At 34.0% G+C, this 26,581-nt stretch overlaps 1 protein-coding gene across 1 annotated transcript in view; it reads left to right on the top strand.

The window, feature by feature from the left end:
• Positions 1 to 26,180, top strand: part of LOC132705427 (bombyxin B-2-like) — a 32,506-nt gene extending 6,326 nt beyond the window's left edge. Inside the window, exons 3-4 of the mRNA XM_060676013.1 lie at positions 20,334 to 20,511; positions 24,583 to 26,180. Coding sequence (XP_060531996.1) covers positions 20,334 to 20,511; positions 24,583 to 24,755 — 351 coding nt within the window. The 3' untranslated portion in view covers positions 24,756 to 26,180. The remainder of the gene's footprint in view (positions 1 to 20,333; positions 20,512 to 24,582) is intronic.
• The last annotated feature ends 401 nt before the right edge of the window (positions 26,181 to 26,581 follow it).

The raw sequence follows: 26,581 nt of genomic DNA, 5'->3' as shown, positions 1-26,581 counted from the left end.
CTTTAACACACTATTGCTTTTACTTCCAATTTTTTTGAGTGAAAAAGCAAGTTTTTTTATTTCATTTCATTTAGCATTAAGTTATGATGGTTTAATTCTTCCGCACCTGATTGTGCTATCGCCAGTTGTTCAACAACTGTCCCGAGCTAGCCAGCAGGCACAGTTATTGTGCAAAGAAGTGTAATGAAATGTAATTCGAAACGATGTTTATGTTTACGCTTATGTAAAACCAATGTTAAGAAATTCATAAATGTTCGGTTCACCCTATATACACGTACAGGCTCTTAGCGTCCAATCTACTTCATCGAAACAAATTGTTAGAAACATTACAGTCATTGAATACATTAATAGGGAATCTAGATTTTTTGGTGTGCAACTTACATAGAAAGTCGTGCTGGCTAAATTACTTAATTTTTCTTGTGATTTTGATTATGGTAGTGACTTGTGTATTCGTCAGACAGGTACAGAGTGTTTAATTTTAATAACCTATAAAGCAGCGGTCGCCAACCTGTCGATAGTTCGCGGAAGCAATTCTGATAGCTCTCACAACGAATTTAATTTTGAAAATACAAACTGCAAAAGAAGTTTCAGAATTCCACAAAAAAATCTAATTGTCATAATATTCCTTGTGGGTAGCTTACTGTTTATTCCAAAATTAACAAAGTAGCTCAACACATTACAGATGTTGGCGACCACTGCTATAAAGTAACACCGATATTTTTTGGGGCCTCCCTCACAGAGCTTTTATTTATTTTATCTACCCTGAAAATTAGCCAAATATTTTTTGAAACACGTAGTATTAAATTTCATTTCAAACAAAGCATGCGCCAACGCTCATCTGGATACTCTTCATCCGAGCGGAAAAGTTCATATATACGTTGGTATCGAAATACTTCAATATATGGAGTGTTGAAAATTAAAAAAATATTAAATATTTTTCCTCTAATTTGTTGAAATTTGGCAACGTCATTTTTTGCAAATATTATTTATTTCGAATAAGTCACAATAGCATTTGAGTCTCGATTTTTTTATTACAGGGCATGTTTTATGATTTTAAATTTAAAATTTTACTATAAGGAAAACTTCTGCATGTTTTTGCCATCCGAATTTTACACCAAACGACAATACCTAATTACACACCGATCTAGCGTGCGTGAAGTATCACCTTACCACGTCAGTTTCGTTTCCTACGAATCCGAGCCATTTCGGACATTTCCGGGATTTCACCGCACGGATTTGGGACCAATCGGATGTTTTCGGAGATATTTCCCACGCTTTGAATTTTGACGTTTGTCAATTCTGACGGTCATGTCAGTGAATGCATTCGTGTTGTTTTGCGAAAATGTACCCAAAAACTAACGGTCGTAGAAACAGTATGGTACATAACACGTTCGTTAATTTTTTAACTCACTTCTTTATTAAAAACTCGCTCCGCTGAGCTCCGCTCGTGTCAAATAAACTCGTGAGTCAAATGCCTTTTACCACACGTGTTGCATAATATACTATTGTCAATGAGCCGACTATTGTCAATTTTTCATTAATACTACACAGGTTATTCCTTTGGAAAAATGTTCTGCGTCTGTAAAATACCTAATGATGCACCGATCTGACGTGCGGGAAGCGTGATTTTACCACCTTAGTTTCTTTTCCCGCGGATATTTCGGGGATTTTACTGCATCGGATGTTTTCGGAGATATTTCCTACGAATTCAATTTTAACGTTTGTCAGTTCTGACAGTCATGTCAGTGAATGTATTCGTCTTGTTTTGCGAAAAAGTACTCATTTGTTAAACACCCGCTCCGCTGAACTCTGCCCGTGCAAAGTAAACTTGTGAGTCAAATGCTGTTGTGACGTTAGTCAATTCTGACGGTCATGTCAGTGAATGTATTCGTGTTGTTTTGTGAAAATGCACCCAAAAACTAACGGTCTAGAAAACAGTGCATTATACAACAAGTGCAGTAAACGGCCTTCTACTCACGAGTTTGTTTGACACTAACGGAGCGAGTGTTTAATAAACGAGTGCCTTAAAAAATATACCGAACGTGTTGCATATTATACTTTTTTTTACGACCGTTAGTTTTTGGATAAATATTCAACTGGGAACTGTTTTAGCCGAAATATGGAAAATAATTAACAACTCAAAAACCCCTAGACACAGGTACAGGGAAATATTTAACGAAAATGGTAAAAAATTGCTACTTTTCGATACAAGGTGACACTGCGACAATGACAATATTTTAAGTCGATAGATGTAGAGTGTGTCTTAAAAACTTATGTGACCAAATTTTCAGCAAATTGCTACTTCCTACTTTCCCTAAACGATGAATATTCAACCGTAATAAAAGAAGTAGTAGACATCGTTCGGATATTTGAAAGTGAGTTCCAATCGTTTTCAGAGGATTGGAAATTGATAAAGTAAATTTAGAATGGAGCGGAATTCAAAGGAAACTACTACTTGGAAACATTTACAGTAATAACCTGTAAATATTGAAACGTATAAAGTATTTTTACTCACCTATAATAAAATCTCCGTGGAAGAACTAAAATAAGATATATTTTTTAAATTTTTAGTTATTTTGAGTTCTGGTTCTTCAACTTGTAAGCGAACACATTCAATAAACACATAACAAATCATGCAGCCCTAGTAGCTATGCAAGTAAATTGCCCAAAGAGCAATCAATTCATCAGTTCGTCTATTCGCCAGCCTTCAGTTCAAATGCGATATTTATAACTGTAGCATCTTGTTAAATTCCCTATTAAACTTCCAAAGAAAAAAAAGTTAAGTGCGTGGATCATTTATTTCAACTAGAAAACCTTTTTCCGTTAGGAATTTGTAAAAGTAACAGTTCCGTGATTCTTGGCGACAGATCGGCGGTTTCTGTTATTAAAACAATATAAACGCGAAATCGTCTAGAAGAGCTTCTTGCTGATAGGTTACTGATTTTCGCAATCGTATTATGGCGATGACGGCGGCGTTTACTTTCATGGATCGAAAAACACTGGCGAATTTTAGGCAATAAGGAAAAATGAAATGTAATCATTAAGCCAACGATCTTTGATCTTTACCACTGTTAGGCAAAAAATTGCTGATAAAACTCGAAACTATAGTCGAGCATATTATATAATAAATATTACAAACACGTGTATATTTAGATATTTGTAAGTATGGATAGTAAACACATGCGGAATATTTAACGGTTCTCTTGCCAAACCTTTGGATCTTTTGGGATAATTGGATAATTCTAATTTAGTTTGAAGTAAATTATTGATCAACCGTTAATTATACATTTTAGAATAGGGAGTAGAGGAAATGTTGGCCTCATAACTACGTCTTTTAATAACTATAGCCATTAGCTTTGTGACCAAAAAGCTTCAAAGGGCCGATAACGCTAATACCGAAGAATACAAAATGGGTAGAATAAGTGCGAAAATCAATGTCACCATGTATACATAGCAAATTTCATTTGAGTTATGAACATTTTTCCAAGGGCACCATTTCATTTTTTTGAAACTGTGAACAAGTGACGAGAACTGTATACTTACACCATGTGACAGTAATTATTGTTGAAGACGACCAGGTATACTTCAACCAGAAATATAGTGCTTTTACAACCGACCCCGCGATTAACTTTACCTACTGTTTATTACTCCAAAACCGCAGTCCCTTATAGAACACCCTTACCCGTAAGTATTTCAATACCGTCCGTGGAATTTATCTATCTACACTAACAAGCGGCAAATAAGTATGTTTTCACTATTTTTAGATCTGCGTGTTGCTCTTTAAAAAATCGCGAACTTTTAGCATCTTCTCTCACTTTCCTCTTGACTATCCCATCTGCAACAATTTTTCTTACAGTTCATTTCAGAACTGTAACACAAGACATAAATGATTATTTTCAAACTTACCTGTAAGATAAATACCATTTGAACTATCCAGTGAAAACACCATCGCAGGGTCAAAGATCGAGAATCAGGTACATAAATACCTACTTACTGGAAGGATCACAGTCAAAAATACCTTCGTAATATATACGAACATATTAGAATTTATATGTTAAAATAAACGCTTCTACCACGCAGTAGCAATGCTTAATCAAATTTAAAACGGTCCATTTACGTTTCAAATAAAAATTTCAAGTTTTTACAAACATTCGTTACGGTTCATGTCAGGCAAGACCTATTTAATGCGGAATAAAGGTCTGTCGGGATGGGTTTTACCACGGTCCTGCGAAGGTCTGCGATTAAGGTACTGTAAAATATTATATTATTTACTATACTATATTGTTTATACGTTCATTGGTTTTCCCCCACACTAAGAACACAAAGAGACCTACTGTGTGTTATGAAAATAATATGTGGCGCAAAAAAAGAACCAAAAAAGCATTCTCTTTTTAGAAAGTTGAAAAACAATTATAAAAAATCCTTGGAATCTGCCAAAGGAGCTGCGTATAAGGGCACCAGATTGTTCTTTTTAGTTGTTTGTTGAAACGAAGAATTTATTAGTGTCTAGTAGCAGTAGGTTCACATGTGGCAAGGGATGCAAGATTCTGGGCGTTACCTTGGATGACACTCTGAACTTGTCGTTGGCGAGCTAAGTAAAAATCTTTGAAATATTCATTTTCTTTTGCGTCAACTTCGCAGAATGGTGAGTTTTGATGTATTGAAGTCAACTTACTTTGGTGTATTTCACTCGCGTATAAGCTATGCCACCATACTGTGGGTAACTCCTCTTATGCCATTAAAATATTTAGGATGCAAAAAAGGTACTACGGATAATTACAAATTCAAATTTTAACGAACGCCCATTGTTAATTAAACATAAAATAATGACGGTTTCATGTATATTTATATTTCAAAGTGTTCTTGAGTTACACTCCACTGAGAGGGGTTCTGATTCTCATAGGTATGACACCTGGAGTGCAAATAATCTCGTGCTTCCGAGATGCAGGTTGCAGAAGTCAAAACAAAACTCTCCTTATATAGAACTTTATAACGCATTGCCACAATATTTTAAACTTTTAAAGGAAAAACATTTTAAATATAAAATTAAAAGTTTTCTTCTAGGTAAGGGCTATTATAGCGTTGGTGAATTTTTTGAAGAAAACATCGGTAATGACGTGTTGCTGGGCGTTGTGCATTGATTATATTTTAATGATTGTTCTGTGCTATATACATATAAACTTATTTTTTATTTGTTGTCCTGTTAGGTTTTATTGTGAAATTATATACATTGTATATCTAGATTTAGTATATTATGACGTTATATACAATTTTATGTTAGCATATACTTACATATAATTCAATTTAAAAAATTTTTTTTTACTTTGTATGACTTGCTACAAACAATGATATTCTAAAGTAGTCAATAAACCATCTACCTATCTATCTACATATCTACTAAAACGTCAAAGCAATAAATGCACGATATTTTTGGTCGTATTATACCTAGTTTCAACAATGCAAATTCTCGATAGTCTACATTACGTGATTGAATCTTGATCCAACCCAAGGACTTGTCCTCTCTTCACACAGCTGTCGCCTCCGTAAAATAGGGAGCTTTATCCAGTTCATTGTTTAATAGGGTATTGTCTGCGGACAGTCTGGCGCTATGCTAACGCATTTTTGTCTTTCTAAAAATAGTCGCTTGATACGATTTCTTGAGACGAGGTTCGAAAACAATGACCCTATGCACTCATTAAAATTGTTTGTAATGATTATAAAGTGTTGCACTTACATATATTTACATTGTATTGTCTCGACATAAACATTCCTATTTATCGTAATCTAGGTGCAATAATTCTTGGACAAAACCTGAATTGACTGCGTGGACAAGTTTCTCGGATTTTAAGCGAAACGTGAATTATTGCCAGTCGTCCGAAACCAAGCAGACTCAAATGCATCCAATTGTTATTTAGATGTAGAGTGTGTCTCAAAATATAACGTCTTTTCGGACTCTTCCAAAAAGCAATTATGACCTTCATACCTATGGCTAAACCCAACAAACAATAATTTATTCACATTTATGGGACAAAATAGGGGCAGGTCAACTAGATGTCGACCACGTGGCAGTGTTGCATAATCCGTTTTACCGTCCGTTTCGAAAAAGCTTCTTAGGAGTATATTACTAATTTTTCCGTTATGTCGCGTCGAAATCACTTGTTATGCAAAACAAATTGTGATGATTATCGCACCTTTCTTGATAACGCACCAGCATTGTACTTATATCTTGGTGAAAGCTTGCACCAAGCGGCAGTGCGACTAATATACACAACAAGCTCATCAATTGTCTGACTTATTAAACAACATTTTTAATACAAAGCTTGTCTTTATTATTATTAATACTAATAAATGGTCCTTATTGGTTAAAAAAGCAAATAAACATATAATTACAAAATGAAATAGAGAGTTAAAAAAAGGAAAATTCTAAAAGGAAAATAACATAAATAACAAATTGGCCAAGAGTAAAGTTTATCCTCTTCTTCAACGCGCTGAAGCAGCCATTCTTACACAATTTTTGTTTAAACTTGCTTCGTCTGTCGCACAGGTCTTCAAAATTAAACTTTTTGACAGATGTTTTTATTTTTAAAACTGATTTTATATAATTCTGGTAGTTTGATTTCAAAAATTTAATTCATTTATTTGTATCACGTAAGGTTTTTCTGCAAATATTAAAGAAAACATTTATTCAGTAAAAAAGTCAGACTCAGACCTTTTTGAGTGAAATCTTCGTCTTTTTGCCATAACGCTGCGTTGTCCTTACATTCGCCTCTGTGTTTTTAAGGCCATATCTCGTTTTAACATCCAGCAGTAGTCCGCCATTCCTTTAATGTCCTGGTGAAACCTCTCTCCTTGTTCTTCGCTAACTGCTCCAAGATTTTTAGGAAAATAGTTCTAGAATGAAACAGAAAATGCCCTTTCAAACTCATATTACAACCTGGACGATGAAAGTGCTGTAACATATTTTGAACAATACTTTGGTCGTTGTTGTCCTTAAAGTTCCCAAGAAACTTATCAATTACTTCTTTAAATGAAACCCAGTCATTTCGACATTGGTCATGATGTTTTGAACATTACATGAACAAAAATAACAATCATCACAGTGATTCCTATCCTAGGCTCGCGCCATACCACAGCAATCAAAACGTAAACATTTATTCCTACTTTTTTGTCAGTTTCTTAATGCTTCAACGCAAACGAAACAAACAGTATGAGGAATCCAGGACTTGTCTTGGTCCGCAATTTTTACACCAAAATAAGCGCGGTATACATACCTTCTTAGGTAGCATCCTCCTGTTAAGATTGCTACCAGCCTGCGACCGAGACTGAGAGCCCACTTCGATCCTGATCCTCTTATTCAGTTTTCGTGGGCACACACCAATATCGCATAGATCTTACTTGTTCGGATAAATCCCCAGAGGCACAGATATTTTTGCCCTAGAAGAGCTGCTATATATACCAGCTGTTCCGACTCAGTCCGTATACCAGACTAGTCCCTGAGGCACAACAATATTTTCTCTTATAGAAAGACAGTCGTCATTTGTAGGGAGCCCCGCTCTGGATGGTGTATGGCAGCATAAGATCCTGTCCCTTTTAATAGAGAGAAAATCTTGGTTCCAATTTGAGAGAGATGGCATAAGGGATCCATCCACGTAGTTTCAAAAGAGTTCCTCACCATTATGCAACGCATCCTGTGACTAAAGAAGCTTTTCAACCTGTTACATACAATATTTATTTTTTCTACTAATTTTTGCAAAACACCATGAACATATACTTTGATGTCTGACGTAACCGTCCTAACTAACAAACTTTAAAATCCCATTGCTAAAATCTACCGAAAACATGTTACGATTAAACCACATGATATTTTCTAAAATATTTTGTGCAATATAAGAACCATGTACTTGTAGTACTTGAGTTGTAATTTATTATGGTGCTGTAACAGGATTCTACCTAGGGAGATTGTTAAGTGCCCCGAGAGTGGCAGGTATGACTGAAGTGGGGCAGTCAACAATATACCGATAAACGTAGGCCCATCAGGTCACCAAAGAGGAAGAAAAGAAAATGTAATAAATGAACAAAATAATGTCTTAAATGATTGCATGATTACATTCCAGTCAGAAATTGTAGGAAATAAGTATTCGTTACTAAAAAACTCAAAACAGAAAATCCCTTTTAATAGAGGAAAACAAAATTACCTGCTGGCGATAGCGATAATTGAGAGCAGGGAGACAATTTCGAAGGAAAAACAGGAATATCTATTATCTGGACGAAACTTGCGTAAATGGCAGCATAAAAATTTAACAACCGCGAGGCCAGCTTGCGTGGAAATATGGTTCAAAACGGACTGGGGACTATCATGAATGCTACTTCCAGCAAATGCTGCTTCCTATTCCATCTGGGTCTTTCATAGTCATGGATACCATTACCACGTCTGCTTTGGAAAAATTGACATCTTTCATTGGCTTATTTTAATTAAGAAGCTATTTCAGTAAAATATGCGGAAAAAGGAGCTGCTGGAGAATGGTAATTTGAAAAAAATTCTGTGTTGTCTACGAAGATAAACACCACAGAATTGGCATGGCTTAAAAGGGCTTGTAGCAAGAAGTAGCACCACTTTTAAAATGAGTTAGTGATTGTGAAATAAACTAAAGAATGTGGGAAGCTGAAAACACGCTAGAGAATACTGTAAAATATCTTACTATTTACAGTACTGAAGGACTGTAGATTTTTTTAAATAAATATATTTATTGCAATTTATCTATTTTTATATTACTATTATTATTTAAAAACTATTTAAGATGTGCAGTTCTTAAAAACTGAAAGTCTAATGATCCCTGTCACTCAGATTTAAATTTAATTTCTCTCTCTCATTAATAAACATGGTATTCTCATAGTATATTTGAAGCCATTTCAAATGGGCAGGCATTTTAATGCCAAAAATAGTCCGTTTTTATAGTGGAGTGATCGAAAGAAGAGGAAAGCAAGCACTGCAGTCTTCTAAAAGATCTATTAACAATTTCAGAAATCATTAATAGATCTTGTGAAGGAAGACAAAGTTTTTTTTCTTTTAGACATTTAATGCCATATTGGTAGTTTAAGAGCCGATTAAATAAATATAAATGTATCCGGCTTGACTTTTCGTTAAAGTACTGAAAAAAAATTGGAACTCTGGATATTGTACTTTCAGGACACCCGCATTGGAAAATAATTCGTCATTATTTAAAAATATATTATTATAGGAATAAGCGCGCGTTACACCCCCTCCACTTTTATCTCGCCTAATTGATTTTACAATACGAAAACTAATCAACGTATCACAGCTTTTTCGATCGGCAACTGAAGACATCCGCGTTGTTCGTGAGTGCGGCTGGGCTGTCACCGTCCGTATTAAAACAATTGAAGACGCGGATTCGCAGACTGTAGTCGAAGACACAACCGATCGAACCGAACATTGCGACCGCAATAGCCACCAATTTTTCGAATATTGTTTTACAAATTTCCCGGCAACAGTTTTTGCGTTTTTATCTTTGAATAGTCTGCGATGTATGTATTTGCCCGAAATCGTTGTGGTGGAATGTTTTTACAAAGTGGAAATCAGAATTTCGGTGGTCTTCATTCTTCGACCGTCTACGTCAAGTTGAAGAACTGGTCGCTCAAAGAGTGGGTTCATTACTAAGGTACCTCTCAAATTAAATTTGTTGTTGTTTTTATTATTATTATATCATATCTAATTCCGTAGAGTAATTGAAAATGCCCCAAAAATTTTGTTTTTCGTGGAATTTCTGAGAAAATACTTCAAAGTCATTGAATCATATTTCTCGGAGGAATTTGTTAAGGCAGTTGCATGTAAAATTGGCTATGCCTTATCTGGGTGTTGATGATCACGGAATCTTTAGGTATTGAACTGAATTTCTTTTTTGTTATTAATGTGGTTCAGAACCAAAGAATAGCCTAGACATTGAAAATGGTCCTTGGATATTAACGTTATGTCCCTTAGAAATTGTTATAAATGATAGGAAACTATATTTTTCAACCAAATTGCTTTTTCGAAGATTTTTAGTTGAACTTTTGTAATAATACTGCAATAATGCAAAAATCTAGTAAGCCGGTTGGGAAAATAGAAGGTGTTTGCCGAAACTTTTTTAATTAAAGATATCTCAACATTTTTTGTTAATTTTTATTTTTTTTTCTCGTCTCTGAACTCTTGAGAATATTTCGTAATTGGAAAGCTTCACCTCATTTGACTAATTTAATTATGTCGAAAGGACGAAGAATTATGTCCAAAATTATAAACGTAAACAAGATAAGTACAAGGATGTAGTGGCATCAATATCAATTTGAAACCATGGTTTAATTTTATATCGTTTTGTTGAAGTAACTTTAGCTCCGTCGTGAATAAAGCGGATAGAGTTGTGTGACACTTCTTGTTCTCTCAGATTTAAATTTTTAGATTTTAAAGAAAATTTAAATTAAAGACATGTTTTTTAAGTCGCATTTAAGTTGAATTATGGAGGAATGGAACGAAACTACGTTTAAGTAGTGGAGTAAAGGCAAATGGTCGTTATTTATTATATACTCCTAAATAGAAAACAAATCCAGCTGATAATATAACTTAATTAGTGTAAGTTTTCAATGGTTAGCTTGATTGATGGCGACATGAGTGTCGTTGTAAGACCAAATAATAAATACCTCGCAAAACGAAAAGTTTCAGTTGCTATAAATAATTAATATGTATAAAATTCAGGACCTAATCTAATGGAAAATTTACTTCATTGCAGGTCATACGAATGTAACATGACAAAGTCCGTATTTCAAACTTGACAATGGAGACCGCAATCTTAACATTTTAAGATAATGTTAATTTTAATATTTTAAATGAAACACTCTGTACTCTATGTTTTAGAGTCGAAAATTGAGTAGTTTGTGAAAATTTATCAGTATGAAGTTATGAAATTTAGAAATTAATATACCATTACATATATTTGTTATATTATTTCATTGCATTTCTATAATTATAGTAATAATCAAGCGTTACTTTTTGATGTTTATTGTCAATGTTAAACAACTCAGCATTAAACTGCGAATTAAATCCAACACCATAAAATAGTAGAGCTATAGCAAGGATATTAGACAAGACTAGACAAACAAGTGAGAAAAATTAACTTTTTTACTATTATTCCTATTTTTTATTAATACGTTATTGTTATTTTTTGAATAAATTTTAGTAAACTTGATTAAAATTCAACTCAAAAGAGTAAGTAAAGTGATCTTTTCCTACACAAATGATCAAAAGTAAATCATATCGTTGTCCAACAATATCCGCTTCGCTTTATTGTTTGTTGTTGGAAATATTATGTTTTTCTATTCTCTTCTCTAAAATACTTAAAACATTTTAATGCGTCAACTTCAGTATATCATGGCGAGCTATTTTAAGCATTTTGAGAAGCGATCTGATGTTTTCGGTAGCTTTTACCCAAAAATTTATTAATTTATTGAGCACTACTAGTTGGATTTGCACTGTGCTCCGCTCCTGGCAAATAAAACTAGTAGTTAAAATGGTGTTCACAAAATTTTTTGATTCAGATATTGTTAGCATATGTGAGCAATACCTTTTATCACTCGTCCGCACATTGCAGATATTCTTTGCTCACTTGTACTAAAAATAGCTATTTTATATCATAAGGGTTAAGTCTTTGGGGTGAAAAGGTTTATTGATTGTTATTGATGGTTTAAAAAAGCCCAAAAATTGATATCCATTCTTCAATTTCAACTACTATAGTTTCCTCAGATGAATTGCATTAAAGAAGCCAGACACAAACACTACTCAAGACGCAAATGATTATATATATATATATATATATATATATATATATATATATATATATATATATATATATATATATATATATATATATATATATATATATATATATATATATATATATATATATATATATATATATATATTCTCACGTATTGATTCACGGATGGAAAAATGTGATGACACTATATTCCGGGATATCATCCGTTCGCTCGTTGAACTCCGACTGGAATCCTGCATCCGACAGTGTTCGAAGTGTTTTCGGAGCGCGAGCATTGAAGATGCCAAGTGAGATTTTGGCGAAACGTCTGCAGGATTCCAGTCGGATGCAGGATTCCAGTCGGAGTTCAACGAGCGAACGGATGATATCCCGGAATATAGTGTCATCATATATATATATATATATATATATATATATATATATATATATATATATATATATATATATATATATATATATATATATATATATATATATATATATTCAATAAACGTTTATTATGAACACGCGAATGGCCAGAAAATGCATCTTTGTCTAGTTTAGGTCAACAATATTATCTGCAAATTACTTGTTTTGGTATGCACGTGTTTGCTTATTTAAAGATCAACAAGAGATTATTGCGCAAAAAAACTGAAAGTTTTATTTGGAAGACAAATTTTTCGTTTTTAAACGATGCAAAATCGTGCACCGCCATTTTTGACGGTAATATTATTGAGACAAAATTCGTAATTCCATTTCTCCCAAAAAAAATGCTATGTACCGATAACAAATTTGCACTTTTGTTATTGGGTTTTCGAATAAAGGTCAGCAGCTATATAGTTGTTTTTGACCAAATTTTAGAGAAATATTATTATGCATAACATTCGTTGTGTAGAGATTAATCAACTTAGAATACACGTGAACTGCATTGCTTATCAAAAATATTGTGGTTTTATCACGCAGACAACAGAAATCGAAAGTAAATTTAGCTGGGCAACTGAACTCGTCGGAGCTTGATGGAATAGTGTTAAAATTCTTTAGTAATTAATCCATATGGGACGAAATACATTTAAAGTGGTCATGATCAGTAGGCAACCATTAATTCTAGACAACAATTCAATAAATAAATCATAACCTTGTATAATGACGAAAAAGCATTCAATAAAATTATTGGATCTGTATAGGATATGCGATGTAGGTGATGTTCGAGGTTTGTTCAAAAAGATTCGATCTTCAATATATTCTTTTGTTATGTTGGTACAAATGTACCTGACATATGTTCACAGTTTCAGCCAGTTTCCACGTTTACTTTTTTGTGAGACAGGAGCGTTAAACATGTTTTGTGTGTTTGGCGATTTTCTCGCCTTAAAAAAATAGAACAAAGAATTTGCATAAAATTTTGTGTAAAAAATGGAATACAGCGCTGCAAAATACTCGAAATATTGACAACGGCATATGGCGAATCTTCTTTGAGCAAAAAAAATGTTTATAACTGGTGCAAGCCGTTCCAAGATGGTCGAGAAGACGCCGATGACGAACATTGTTCTAGACGGCCAAGCACGTTAATGACAGATGCAAGTGTTGAAGAAGTGAAACAAATCGCATTGAGTAATCGTCCATTCACTATTAGAGAAGTGTCCGAAGACGTCGATATCTCTATTGGGCTCATGGGGCTCATTGGGCTCCGAAGTTTTTGGCATGAAAAGTGTAGCAGCAAAATTTGTTCCGAACTTGCCTCATTTTGAACAAAAGGAGCATCGTTCAAGAGTTGTAAAAGGACGTCAATGACGATCCTGATATGCTCAATAAGGTTCATGGTTATGATCTCGGAACCAAAGCCCAGTCGTCCCAATGGAAGAACCTAGAATCGCCAAGACGGGAAAAAGCATATCAAGTTCAATAAAATGTCAATGTCTTTGAATATTATGGCGTAGTACATCAAGAGTTCTTACCACAAGGTCGTACGGTCAATAAAATTACCTTGAAGTTATGCACCGTTTGCGACAAGCAATACGAAGAAAATTTGCAGAATTGTGAGAAAACAATTCATGGATTTTGGTTCACGATAATGCACCTACTCACTGATCGTTGCTTGTGTCTAACTTTTTGGCCAAAAACAAAACCACTATCATGTCCCAGCCAGCATATTCATCGAATATGCGACTGTTCCCAAAACTCAAGAAACCCATGAAGAAGAACGTTGGCACAAGTTATATGGAGGGGGGGGGTTACTTTGATGGAAGCAACCTTAATTTGGATATATAATTAAATACTTTTTGATAAAACGTAAAAGTCACCTTATTTTTTGAACACACCTCGTATGTAGTAATTTGATCGCATTTACATTGAATAATCCAATCTCCTGTGTGTTGATTTTGTGGTATAGTGGTAATTCGCATTTGTTGAAACTATCCACTTTAAGTTAAATTTCTTCCCAAAATAAATATTACAAATATGTTCATTTTTTTCTTAAAATATCTGAAGGCCAAGCCAAAATCAATAGACAAAATTAAGTGATGAATGTTTATAATTTTCGTAATAATTAACACTCTGGTAGTCTTGATGTGTCACGTCACAATTGCGATTTAACCAAAACTCTAACTTATATTCTTATATTCGACGTCCAAATAAAAATAAATGAAGTAAAACACATTTTCGATAAGATTCATCTTTTATGTGATCAAATTGAATCCAACAGTTCGTAAATTCGATAGTTTTCAGTTTGGATGTAGCATTTTTACGACAGTATATTCAGCGGAAAAACGAGTGAAGTGTGTGGAAATCGCTTTTTAGCGCAATGTGTCTAATTTTTCGATTAACGAACATCAACGATATTTTATTTCTAAATTTAGTTTCGTATAATGGTAGCACATTCATTTTTACTGTACCAAAACATCCTTATATATTATAAATAACCGATTGCATATCTTCGATTTTAATAATGTTTTTGACAAATGGATTTGAATTCGTTGTCGACCTGACACACACAATGACCATATCCTCTATAAAGGTTAACAATAATTTCACAATATTATTTACAATCGACGGGCAACGTTGAAACTCTTCCTATCGATAAAAATAAGTTTGTTTTGTTCTTATAAATAGAAATAGGTACATTAACTTTCGATATCGACACAATTCGAAAGCAATAATAAATTTCTGATAAAAAGTACATGTTTTTATTCCGTTACTACAGAATTTACTACTATTTTGGAAGAATCCCGTTTATGGGTTTAAAATTTTGAAATAACATCACTCAGTTGTTGAAACTTACAAGCAACTTGTAGAGAGTGAGTCAATGGTTTTCTATTAAATAAGAATCCAGGTAAAGGAAAAACTATTTATCATATTTTATCGTCTCGGATTATGTAGAACCTTTAACGGGTTTTTTTTCTATTAAATAAGAATCCAGGTAAAGGAAAAACTATTTATCATATTTTATCGTCTCGGATTATGTAGAACCTTTAACGGGGTTTTTTTCCAGTTGGTATTAGGTGGTCAACAGTATTACCAATTTAAAATACATTTTGTGAGCATTGGAGAACTATTGCTATAATTATTAATTTTAATAAAATTGATATAAAACTTTTGGCAATAGGACCCTTTTTTTCACTTCATTCAACAAATGTACTCGTTCTGCTTTCTAAAAATTTAATGAGCCTAGAAATAGTATAATATGCAGTTTATAAAGTTCTTCAGAAACTCGTTTACTAAGGACTCACTCAAACTTGTTGCTTAATGTACTATGTTCTACATCTAGTCTTTAAATTGATTGAGGAATTCATTTGTAGGAAATATTGGATTTTTATTAAATAACACATCATCATGACTAATTGACCGTCAACTGACCACTTCTTCATTGATTAGTCAAAATCAATCAAAACGTTTTAAATAACATCCTGCAATTGTAGAGTATTATCCATCTTATTTAATAATAATATGTATTTTATAATAAATTATTATGCAATTGTGATGTTCAGTTTAAATAAAATATCGACTAGATTTAGTTCTCAGAAAATGCAACGGAGATGCACAATATAAATAATTATAATTTAATAAACATAAATTTCATTGTATTTTAAAAATAATTTCGGTCAATTGACTGGTCAATTTTCAATTTCTTTTTATTAAAATTTGTGCGGATCGCAGTATATTTTCAGGAATAAACGCATTCACCTGTTTCAATATCGCAAAGTGCAGTGAGTATGTGAAATTTAGGAACATGTTAAAAGATCTACTTTCTATACAAAACAAAAATGTCTTAGCCACTTCCTCCTCCTGTGTGCCTTATCTCGCGAGGTTGGCGATCAATATGACAATGGAAATTGTGGGCTTGATGAAATAGTGTGTTACTATTTGTGTGGGTCCAGTCTCTGAAGTTTCTGGGCCACGATTTCTTATTTCTGCCTATTCTTCTCTTACCCTCAATTTTGCGTCCCTGCAATTGTTCATACTGTTTATGGCGCATTATGTGTCGTGTTAGAACTTCTTTATTGGTTGTCCTAGAGGTCCATCTGATTTGAAACATTCTTCTGTTTTAATGCCCAAAAGCAAGGGCCATATGTAACATTTCAGGGTTCTCATTCGAACTGGTGTGGAAAACTCGAGGTGGCATAAGAAGTCAAGAATACAGCTCTTGCGATCTCAATTCTTCTGATCTCTTTTGAGTGGTCTAGATGGCTTTTGACCATTGTTTTTGTTTTTGTGGTGTTTATCTCTAAACCCCGTCTAACCCTATCTTTGGTCAGTCTGTTCATCAATCTTTGTAGGTGGTCTTCCTATTCGGCTATAATGACAGTGTCATCCATGTACTTCTTAGATTTCTTAGTACCAGACCCTTTTCTAAAGCCATTCTGAGATCTGCTTAAGTATACTTCACATTTATTTTGGATATGATTAAAAATGATCCTCTTGAAGATTTTTGCAGCGTGGCTCATTAGACACATATTCCAATGATCTTCGTACTTGCGAGCTTTGTTTTTCTTTGGCAGCGCTACGTAAGTTGATTTAAGCCAGTCTTGTGGGATTTTACCACTTTCATATATGTTATTAAAGAAGGGTCATTCGTTTAAATGCGTTTTCACTAAGGGGTTGAAATGTTTAGCCGTCGTGGCGTCTTCACCTGGTGCCTTGTTGTCTTTAGTCTCTCTAATAGCCCGTTGTAATGAGTATAGGTATGTTGTCGCCTTTGTCGGTGTGTTGATATTCTTGTCATTCATTGTCGCCAAATAGCTGGTCCAGATATCTTTCAGAAATTTGCTGCTGTTTATCTGGATCCATCAATTTCGTTATTCTCGTTAGTCACTAGTGAAAGTTGTTTGGGCTGTCGCTGGCTAGTGACGTCTCTGATCTCTTGATGTAGTTAACGATCTCTGTGCTGGTGTCGCAATTTTTCTACTTCATTAATTTCAATTATCTTATTTAAGCGTCTATACTCTTTTTTGTTTTTGTTTTTATTTTTACGTCTTTCATCCATCAGTTGTAATATATGAACTGTATTTTTCTTCTATTTCTTCTTTAAAACTTCCATAGGCATAAATTCTTCTCCTCCCCTTATTACAGAATTCTTAATATTTGTCTTCGCCCTCTGTTTGTTTACTGTTTGTGTCCGACTCCCATTCCAAACGATTTTCTATTTCTTTTTGTTTTCGTCAGTTTTTCTAGTTTAATTCGACCGGCAACCGAAATATGATCTGAGCGGGTATGCTTTTGCATAGCAACTTGGGGTGCATCAATTTTTCCAAATTTCAAGCCCCTATGTTATCTATTAGCTGTATACGTAGGATACAGTTGAATTGTGAAAAACTAGGAAAAATATGGTTTATAATAAAAACAAACAGTTTCAATTAAGCCACATTTTTTTTCAATGTTAAACTCACAACCGAATGTGAAAAAACGCTCCGTATAACGAGCGCAACGAAACAAATATTTTCAAAACTAAATTTTGTTATCCCTACTGATACTCGAACCAAAACACGGCTATTGGCAATTGGATTCTGAACTTTATTACCACTGCGTGATCGGTGCGTGAAAATGCCTTCAGAATTTAATTTATCTAAGAGTGGAGCCAACATTTTCGGGAGGTCGAGGTACACGTAATCTCTTATCTACCAATCGTGAGAGTCCGGATATCGATTTCACTTTTAATGAACGCACTTAAAGAGGCAATTTATCCAAAAGTAGCGGCTTGGCTAAAACAAGAAGTGTTGAAACGCATTTTTTGTATCTATATAATAAAGAAATTACCTAGTTTCTTGCAAGGCGGGTTAACACCAAAGGAAATTTAAATTTTGTTTCAGTAACTTGTAAACGGAACGTCCGGTATAAAATTTCTTGCCGTTTTCGAATTACGCATAAAAATTCGCGAAGAAAATGTTATTTCAAACTTAAGTTAGTCATAAAAATAAAAAAGTTACATTGATCGAAAAAAATATTCCCTTAAGAAAGAGTATTGTTTGGCCCACCCTGTACAATACTCTGGTGCAATCTCCAATACATAGTATGCTCCACAAGTTTAATAAACGAGCGCCTGGAGACGTGTAGCAACAATACCTAGAATTAGAAACCAGAATTAAGTTTTGCACACTTTTTTGCTAAAGGGCACTAATAAAATAACTGAATGATGTTTTACATATCTATCAGAACTGGCAAATTTCCAAATACCATCAGTCATCCCTGACGTCTTAAATGAAACACTTTAAGCACGCTTCATCAAGGCATAACTGAATGTAAAGAGGGGAGTAAAAAATATATTTCCAGTACGCGTAATGTGTGTGTGTGTAATGTAACTCCCGTCTGTAAAATACCTAATTATCCACCGATCTAGCGTGCTGGAAGCCTCACTTTACCACGTCAGTTTCGTTTCCCACGGATCCGAGTCACTTCGGACATTTCCGGGATTTTACCGCACGGGTTCGCGAGCAATCGGATATTTTTGATGTTTGTCAATTCTGACGGTCATGTCAGTGAATGTATTTCTGTTGTTTTTTGCAAAAATGTACCCAAAAGCTAAGGATCGCAGAAAAAGTATAGCATGCAACACATTCTGTAAAATATACAATTACACACCGATCTAGTGTGCGGGAAGCGTCACTTTACTCACGGCTTGAATTTTGACATTTGCCAATTCTGGCGGTCATGTCAGGGAAGGTATTGGTGTTGTTTGGCAAACATTCACTCACAAACTAGTGGTCGTAGAAAAAGTATAGTATGCAACTCGTTTGGTAAAATTTTTGAGTCAGTCGTTTATTAAGCACTTAAATGCCGTTTACTACACTTGTTGCAAATAATAAAAAACACGAAATAACTAAAACCTGTTTTTTTTTTTGAGTAAATAGCTGTTATATAAAACACAAACTATTCATTATGCAGCTTCTTCATCCACGACTTCCCTTTCACATGACCTGTAATAGTCACTGCAAAAAATATTCAGACCCATCTAAATTGGGGTGAAATATAAAAACATAAATATAATTTCAGATGTTAGAAATTAAAATATTATTCTACACGTTCTGATGACCATAATATAGTTTTTCTTTTTATCTAGCTTCTTTTTAAGTTGCAAATAATTTAAGCAATTGCTGTTATATAAAACACAAAATATTCTTCTTTAACCACGATTGCCGTTTCAAATAATAGCCACTACAAAAAAGATATTTACACCCACCTAAATTCTGGTGGATTATAAAAATAAGTATAATATGTTTTAAATTTTAACCATTTTTTGTCTTTTAGATTTAAAAAATTAAGATATTATTCTAAACGTTCTGATGATCACCAGGATGTTCAAAGCAACGCGATAAAAAGTGATTAAGAACCTTTTATGGAAATCAGTAAAATGTTTTTAAATTTAGAACCTATGGTTTGGTATCACTATATAGAAAATTGACGTCATCGATGAACGAAATTATTTCCGAACTACCTGATTTAACATACTTAAAATGCCGTTCGATTAAGAATTCCATTCATGAATATGACGTAGGCGACATACCATTTTCGTACAAAGTAAGGTTGCTTCGCCTCATTTAATCTGGCATACTACCAATTCTAATTTTGTTATTTGATTTGATAAACACCTAATTTTATCTAGGTACAGACAAAAGCTAAACAACATCTTTATTTTATTTTAAAACTCCAAGCTTCCACTATAGCAATTATTTTCTATATTCTATTCTAATATGACATAAGATAAAGCTGAATTGCTTATAATTCTTATGTTATTCTTCAGTTTCTCACAAAAATTAATTGGACACAATTCCTCCAAAATGGCTATGGAACTCCATTTTTCCATTAACTGGCTAGAAACTGACATTGCCGAATATAGTAACTTAAGTATACAATCTTCTTCAAAAATATAAGTATCATTTGTCGGTATTTTTAAATTATGAAAAGTTTTCTGCACCGCAACTAATCACTCTACATAGAATATTCAGAAATAAACGGAAGACGAATTTTGAGCAAAACTGATTTAATACTAAAAACCATGATAAATTGTAACTTATATCCTGTAACTTTTTGTTTTCTTTGTTCCAGATGGAATACCACATTTTTGTTTTATTATTCGTGTTAATATATTTAGCTGGATGCAAGTGTCAGGTAGATGAGCATTTAGAGCAGGACATATCCATAAGAAATAAAAAGTATTGTGGAAGCCATCTGGCAGAAACACTGGCTACAATCTGTCAAGGGAAATACAACACCATGAAGCCTGGTAAGTTTCAAAAATATTGATGCAATTTAATTTGATCTCATGATGTCTTTGTTCGGTTATTTGTTTCGGTTCTAATTTTTTTAAGCTTGGTCAACTCGAACTTCCAGCAGTATTTAATTGATTTTATTTCGTTCTTAAATCAGAGGCCTCGTTTTACAAAAAAAAAAATTAGGCGGTCCAATTTCAGAATTCCAGTATTTACATGTTCAATTATGGAGCTTTTTCCGCTGCGCTCCGCTCGTGTCAAATAAACTCGATACTATTTCCTATACGAAGATGATTCTTGCGATGATCTTAAAAACAAAGTGGAAAATGACGTCAGCAAAACACTTGAGCTGGTTTAAAAAGATGTCATGGCAAATGAAGAAAAATCAGTTTTATGTCATTTTCGTGCAATAAACGGGAATTGCCAGATTTTAACACTTTAGATGTACAAACAATGAACAATGAAAACCATTCAATAAAGTCGACAGAAAAAATAAATTACTTATGAATAACAATGGATACACAATTAAATTGAATAAACATTTACCACTGAAACAACCTAAGGCCACAGAATAAATGACAAAAAAAGGCAAATGTCTAAAATAAAAAGACAAAGAATTAGATATAAGATTTGCTTGTTTTAAATTTAAAGTAGTATTTGTGTTTAAACTTTTTATATTATGTACTTTTTATAAATTATGTAGCAATTCCTTTAAACTAAACTAAACTAAGGGTTTTAGGGAGAATTTTCACTTGTTTATTTTATGGATACACAAAATGTTATGTATTATTTTTCATATAAATTTGTCGTCGTCTACAGGATATTCATATTATGATTAATATTATTATTATTATTATTATTTTTTTATTCTTTAGCTCGACGTTGTCGGTTTTTATTTTTAATAAGAAGGTACGGTCTGAGACAAATACTCTTCCTACTGTAAGAAATTTCTGACCAGGTGGCAAGTCTGTAGTATGCTGGCTTTTTGTAGTTCCATATAGAGATATTGTTGAAGGCCGAGAGATTGAAGTGAGTTATGAAGTTTTTTTGGGTATTAGGCCTGTAGAAGATAGGACCACTGGTATTGTATGAACCTCCCTTTGGCGCCAAACTCTTTTGATCTCGCTAGCAAGCTCAGAGTATTTTTGTATTTTACGGTTGTGAGTATTTGAAAGATTTCTGTTCCAAGGTACTGCGATATCGATTAAGTAGGTTATCATTTCATTTTTAATAGTGAGTATTATATCTGGCCTATTATGTTGAATTGCTTTGTCTGTTATGATAGATCTGTTCCACATCAGTTTATGGGTATTTGACTCCAGAACGGCTTCAGGTGGATATTTAAAGTAAGGACACTTTTGTTCAAGAAGGTGATGTTTAACTGCAAGGTTTTGGTGAACTATTTTTGCTACATTATCGTGCCTTATTGTGTATTCTGTGGGTGCTAAAGTTGAACAACCGTTTAGTATGTGTTCAATAGTTTCTCCATTTTGGCCACATCTTCTGCACTTATCTTCTGTGTGAGGGGTATTAAGGATATATTTTTTATAATTTCTTGTTGGTAGTACTCTATCCTGAATAGCCAGCAGGTAGCCTTCGGTCTCGGCGTACAAGTCTCCGTTGCTCAGCCATTTGTTTGACGCTTTAATGTCAACATCTTCCTGATGCAGGTCGGAAAAATGCCCGCCGTGGACCGCCTTCTGAGCCCATTGATGCAGGATCTCATCGTTTATTTCAATTTGAAATACTGCGTTTCTATCTGCCATGTTTAATGGAGTGTATTTTTTATCTGCCTCTATTACGGTTTTATGTAGTGCAGCATCTTTATTGTAGAAATACTCTCGTAGCTTGTTCACTTGTTTATTGTGCATATTGAGTAGGTGTATTACTCCTCTTCCCCCTTCACTTCTTGGAAGAGTCCATCTCTCACGGCACGAGTTGGGATGGAGGTGACCGTGTTTTTTATATATTGAACGCATTTTGCTTTCTATTAGCTTGATGCTGGTTTTTGACCATTTTATAATGCCGAAAGAGTAGGTCAGTACTGGAATAACAAAGGTATTAAGTGCCTTGCTCATATTTCGACCATTTATACAACTGTTGGCTATTTTGCGCGTTCTTTCGTACACTATCTTCTTGAGTTTTTCTCGAGTGCCAACATGATCAATATTTCGCGCCTGCTCAATTCCAAGATACTTGTAAAGATCCGTCTCTTGCATGTTTTGAATCTCTGATTCTTGTATGTTCACCACGTTAGAAAACTTTCCCTTGTTTATATGGATAGTTCTACATTTATCCAAACCAAACTTCATTCGGATATCCGTGCTAAACATTTCCACTGTCCGGATCATACTTGATAGTTGTTGTTTTGAAGATGCGTATAGTTTGAGATCATCCATATAGAGCAAGTGGCTTAACCTATGGGATCTATTAGGAGTCTTTAATTCGAAGCCGTATCGGCTGTTATTCAGAAGCAGGCTGAGAGGATTTATTGACATGACGAACCATAAAGCGCTCAGACTGTCGCCCTGGAAAATTCCTTTTTTAATCCTCATCCTCGGTACAATCAGCGACTTCCCTTGATGGTGGAGTGTTAGGTCAGTATTCCACTTTTTCATGCAAAGACCAAGAAACGTCCGTATTTGGGGGTGGATACCATAGAGTTTCAGTACATATTTCAACCAGGAATGTGGCACAGAGTCAAATGCTTTTTGATAGTCGATGTAAGCCATGTGAATATTTCTATTGCTTTTTATTGCCTGGTTTGATATGACTGAGTCGATGACTAGTTGTTCTTTACAGCCATACGCTTTTCTAATGCACCCTTTCTGTTCTTCAGCGATCAAACTATTCCTGTCTAGGTGGTTGTAGATTTTGTTAGAGATGCATGCCGTGAGTATTTTGTATATAGTGGGGAGGCATGCTATTGGTCTGTACTTGGACGGATCATTAATTTTCGTTGTGTCCTTAGGGATAAGATGAGTTATGGCTGTTGTAAAGAATGACGGTAGTAACTCTGGATCAGACACTATTTTGGAGAAATGCTCGGCTAGGTACGCATGTGTGACCCACAGTCGTTTCCACCAAAAGTTTTGTATTTTGTCTGGACCTGCAGATTTCCAGTTGGCTGTCCTAGATATTGCTGCTCTAACGTCTGTTTCTGTTATCCTGGAGTATTCCATTGGATTTGCAATTGTAGAAGAGATTTCAGATAGCCACGTTGCTTGTTGGTTATGTTCATCCTTGTTTGTGTATATTGGGGCCCAGAAATTTTCTAATTCTTGGGGTGTTATTTTGAGGTCTTCATTACACTCGTGTTTCTTTTTATCTAAGCTACGGTAAAAGGCTTTTTCACTTACATTAAATAGATGATTTTGGGTTTTCCGTTTATAGCTTTTATTATATCTTGCCAATCGGGCTGAGTAAACTGAAAGCTTCTGCTTCATAGTGTCCATGATTTGTTGGTCGTTAAGGTTAGGAACTTCTCCGTGGCGTCCGTACTTTTCCCTAATATTTTGAACTTGCTTAAGTAATTTAGGTGTGTTGTGGGATTTTTTCTGGAAGCTCGTTAGCCTTCCGATGTCTGTCCTAAGTGTGTCAATAAGTTGGCTTAATCGTTTCTTCCATGCCGGCTCGCCCTGTTTATTCAGCACTCTAGAGTCGGACGTAACTTTAAATCCCATCGCTCTAGCCGTTGCAACTGCGGAGCAATAGACTACGGCGTGAACTTGCGCAATATTTTTTGCGTCAAGTAGGGCAGATGGGAGAATTTCAGTATTTAATAATTCGACAATCTGAGATAGTTTCACAGAGGTATGTAGTGTTGGTATCTTAGGTCTATATTTCGGCTCTTCATCTTTATATTGGATCAGCGCAGTATGAAATTCTGTTTTATTATTATTATTATTATTATTATTATTATTATTATTATATTATTTACACTTAAAACAAATCGGAATATTCTATTGCTTATTTGTTGATGATGTTAGAGACTTCTTGTTCAACTAATAAGTAAATAGCACGGTTCCATAAATAAGCGATTCAGATAATATTGTTCAAACTCATCAATGTCCTTTTGATTGCAGCTCACCGGAGAAAGAACATACCGTCGCCAGAGAGGACATATTTCTCCGCGATGGCGACCACGTTACTGGAAAATCTTGGAAAGAATCGCAGGCGACGGGGAGTGTATAATGAGTGCTGTGAAAAATCGTGTTCAAGAGAAGAACTATCGTTGTACTGCGCAGCTAACAGATAGGCCCTTACACACTTTATCTTTGAAACTGTTTTTCTATAGTCGAGAAGGATATGGTATCGTTCAAAATGATTGGGCGCACCACGTGTTAAGTGTGACAGGTCTTTGAAGATTTTAGTGCAAATAGAAAACATCTGGATGTGATTATTATGTGATGTTACAAATTTGACTATTTAAATTCGACTGAAATAGAACGCAATCCAACAGTAGTTTTATTGAGTTAAACTGTATAGCTAGTAGATAATATAGTAGCCTAAAAATTGAGGCAGGAGAGACTTTGAGCCATTTTCTTTCTGAACAACTCGTTTTCCCAGAACATATAACGAAATCTTCATTTTTTGTGAAAACGACGAACTGCCATTGTTGTCTAGGTCTCATCGATTAGTTTGAAATGGCAAATGTTGAAAACGAGATTTCAAATGACCGCACCCTTCTTAAAATCCTTTTTCATGGTTGTTTCAAAGGTCCTATATTATCAGCATAGGCAGGACCTCTATATATCTAGTAGCTATGTGAGTTAAACGAAAGAGAAACGCAAAAATGTAGAATACGCTTTCGAATTAGTTTTCATAGACAAAAAATTACTTTTTTTTGTAAGAATAATACCATGCTTATAGTAGGAAATTTGAAAATAATGTGATATTGAAATCGGGTTTTCCACTATGTGGAGGTGATTAGGAAAAATGTAAATTTACTAGTTTTACTAAATTTGTAGTGTATTGTTTGGACTATCAAATTGTTAACGCGTTTACTAAATTAAAACAATAATGTGACGATTTAGATCTCATTAGTAATAAGTAAAACCATATTGACATCTATTCATTATCAAGCCTTACGGCACAAATAGTTGCTATTTCAAAACTGAACAAACCGCAGACCAAACTGTCATTGTAAATATTTTTTATTTATTTCATTTTCCGTCAATTAAACGCTCGTTGATTGTTTAATAACAATCTCTTAAAGGCCCAAATAGAGATAGTAATTCATAATTAACTTTTGCATAGTTTCCAGATCATCAAAATGGTATAAAATGCGTTGATTGGTGGATTGAACAAGCTAGTTGTATCAAAATACACTTGCGGTCGAAATCACGAAACATGACGAAAACCTAACAACGGCACCCAAATAAAGAAAGGGACGTACGATGATGAAATTTATGAAATAATTGATATCATTACTCAAAAATAATCCGATCACATAATCGTCAACTTTGGTGATCTCGACTGTCATTATTCTGATTTATTCTATTAAAAAATCAATTAGTTTGTTGTGAAACACATTGCCATTAATAGATTTTAGTTAAACTTTTGTGACATTTTGTGAACGCAAAAATTGTACATATAATATTCTCCTCAATGAACTCTCGTATGAAAAAATGAGCGGGTGCTCCTTGTGATATATCTCTAACTGAATTGGAAAATAAATTAACTACTCAATATAGCTGTTTATTTATCACAATACGCCTTTCCGGAAAAGAAAACAGTAAACAAAACTGCCTTTTTATTCTTTTAAGAAAAACAACCAACATTTGGATCTCAATAAAAATTGATCAAGCTGCTACAATCTGACAAGGGACATGTTTTGGTTAACTGCTTACTAATACATTAGGATGAAGAACAAAGTTAATTAATGAAAAGTAATTAACTTTCGTATACATGTACTACATTTGATATCCAAAATTTTTCCATTTAATATTTAGGTTCAATTATTTCCTGCCAAGAACATAATAGATCTAGTTTCATTAATAAAAAAACAACCCCTATCAGTATTTATATAAAAATATTTTATATTATTTATATAAAATTCGCGGTATCGGTTATACATTTCTA

Source organism: Cylas formicarius, unplaced genomic scaffold (assembly GCF_029955315.1).
Source record: "Cylas formicarius isolate icCylForm1 unplaced genomic scaffold, icCylForm1.1 PGA_scaffold_7__23_contigs__length_41026272, whole genome shotgun sequence".
Lineage (NCBI taxonomy): Eukaryota > Metazoa > Arthropoda > Insecta > Coleoptera > Brentidae > Cylas > Cylas formicarius.
The sequence above is the reverse complement of the archived record's forward strand: the minus strand, read 5'-3'. Positions and strand labels throughout refer to the sequence as shown.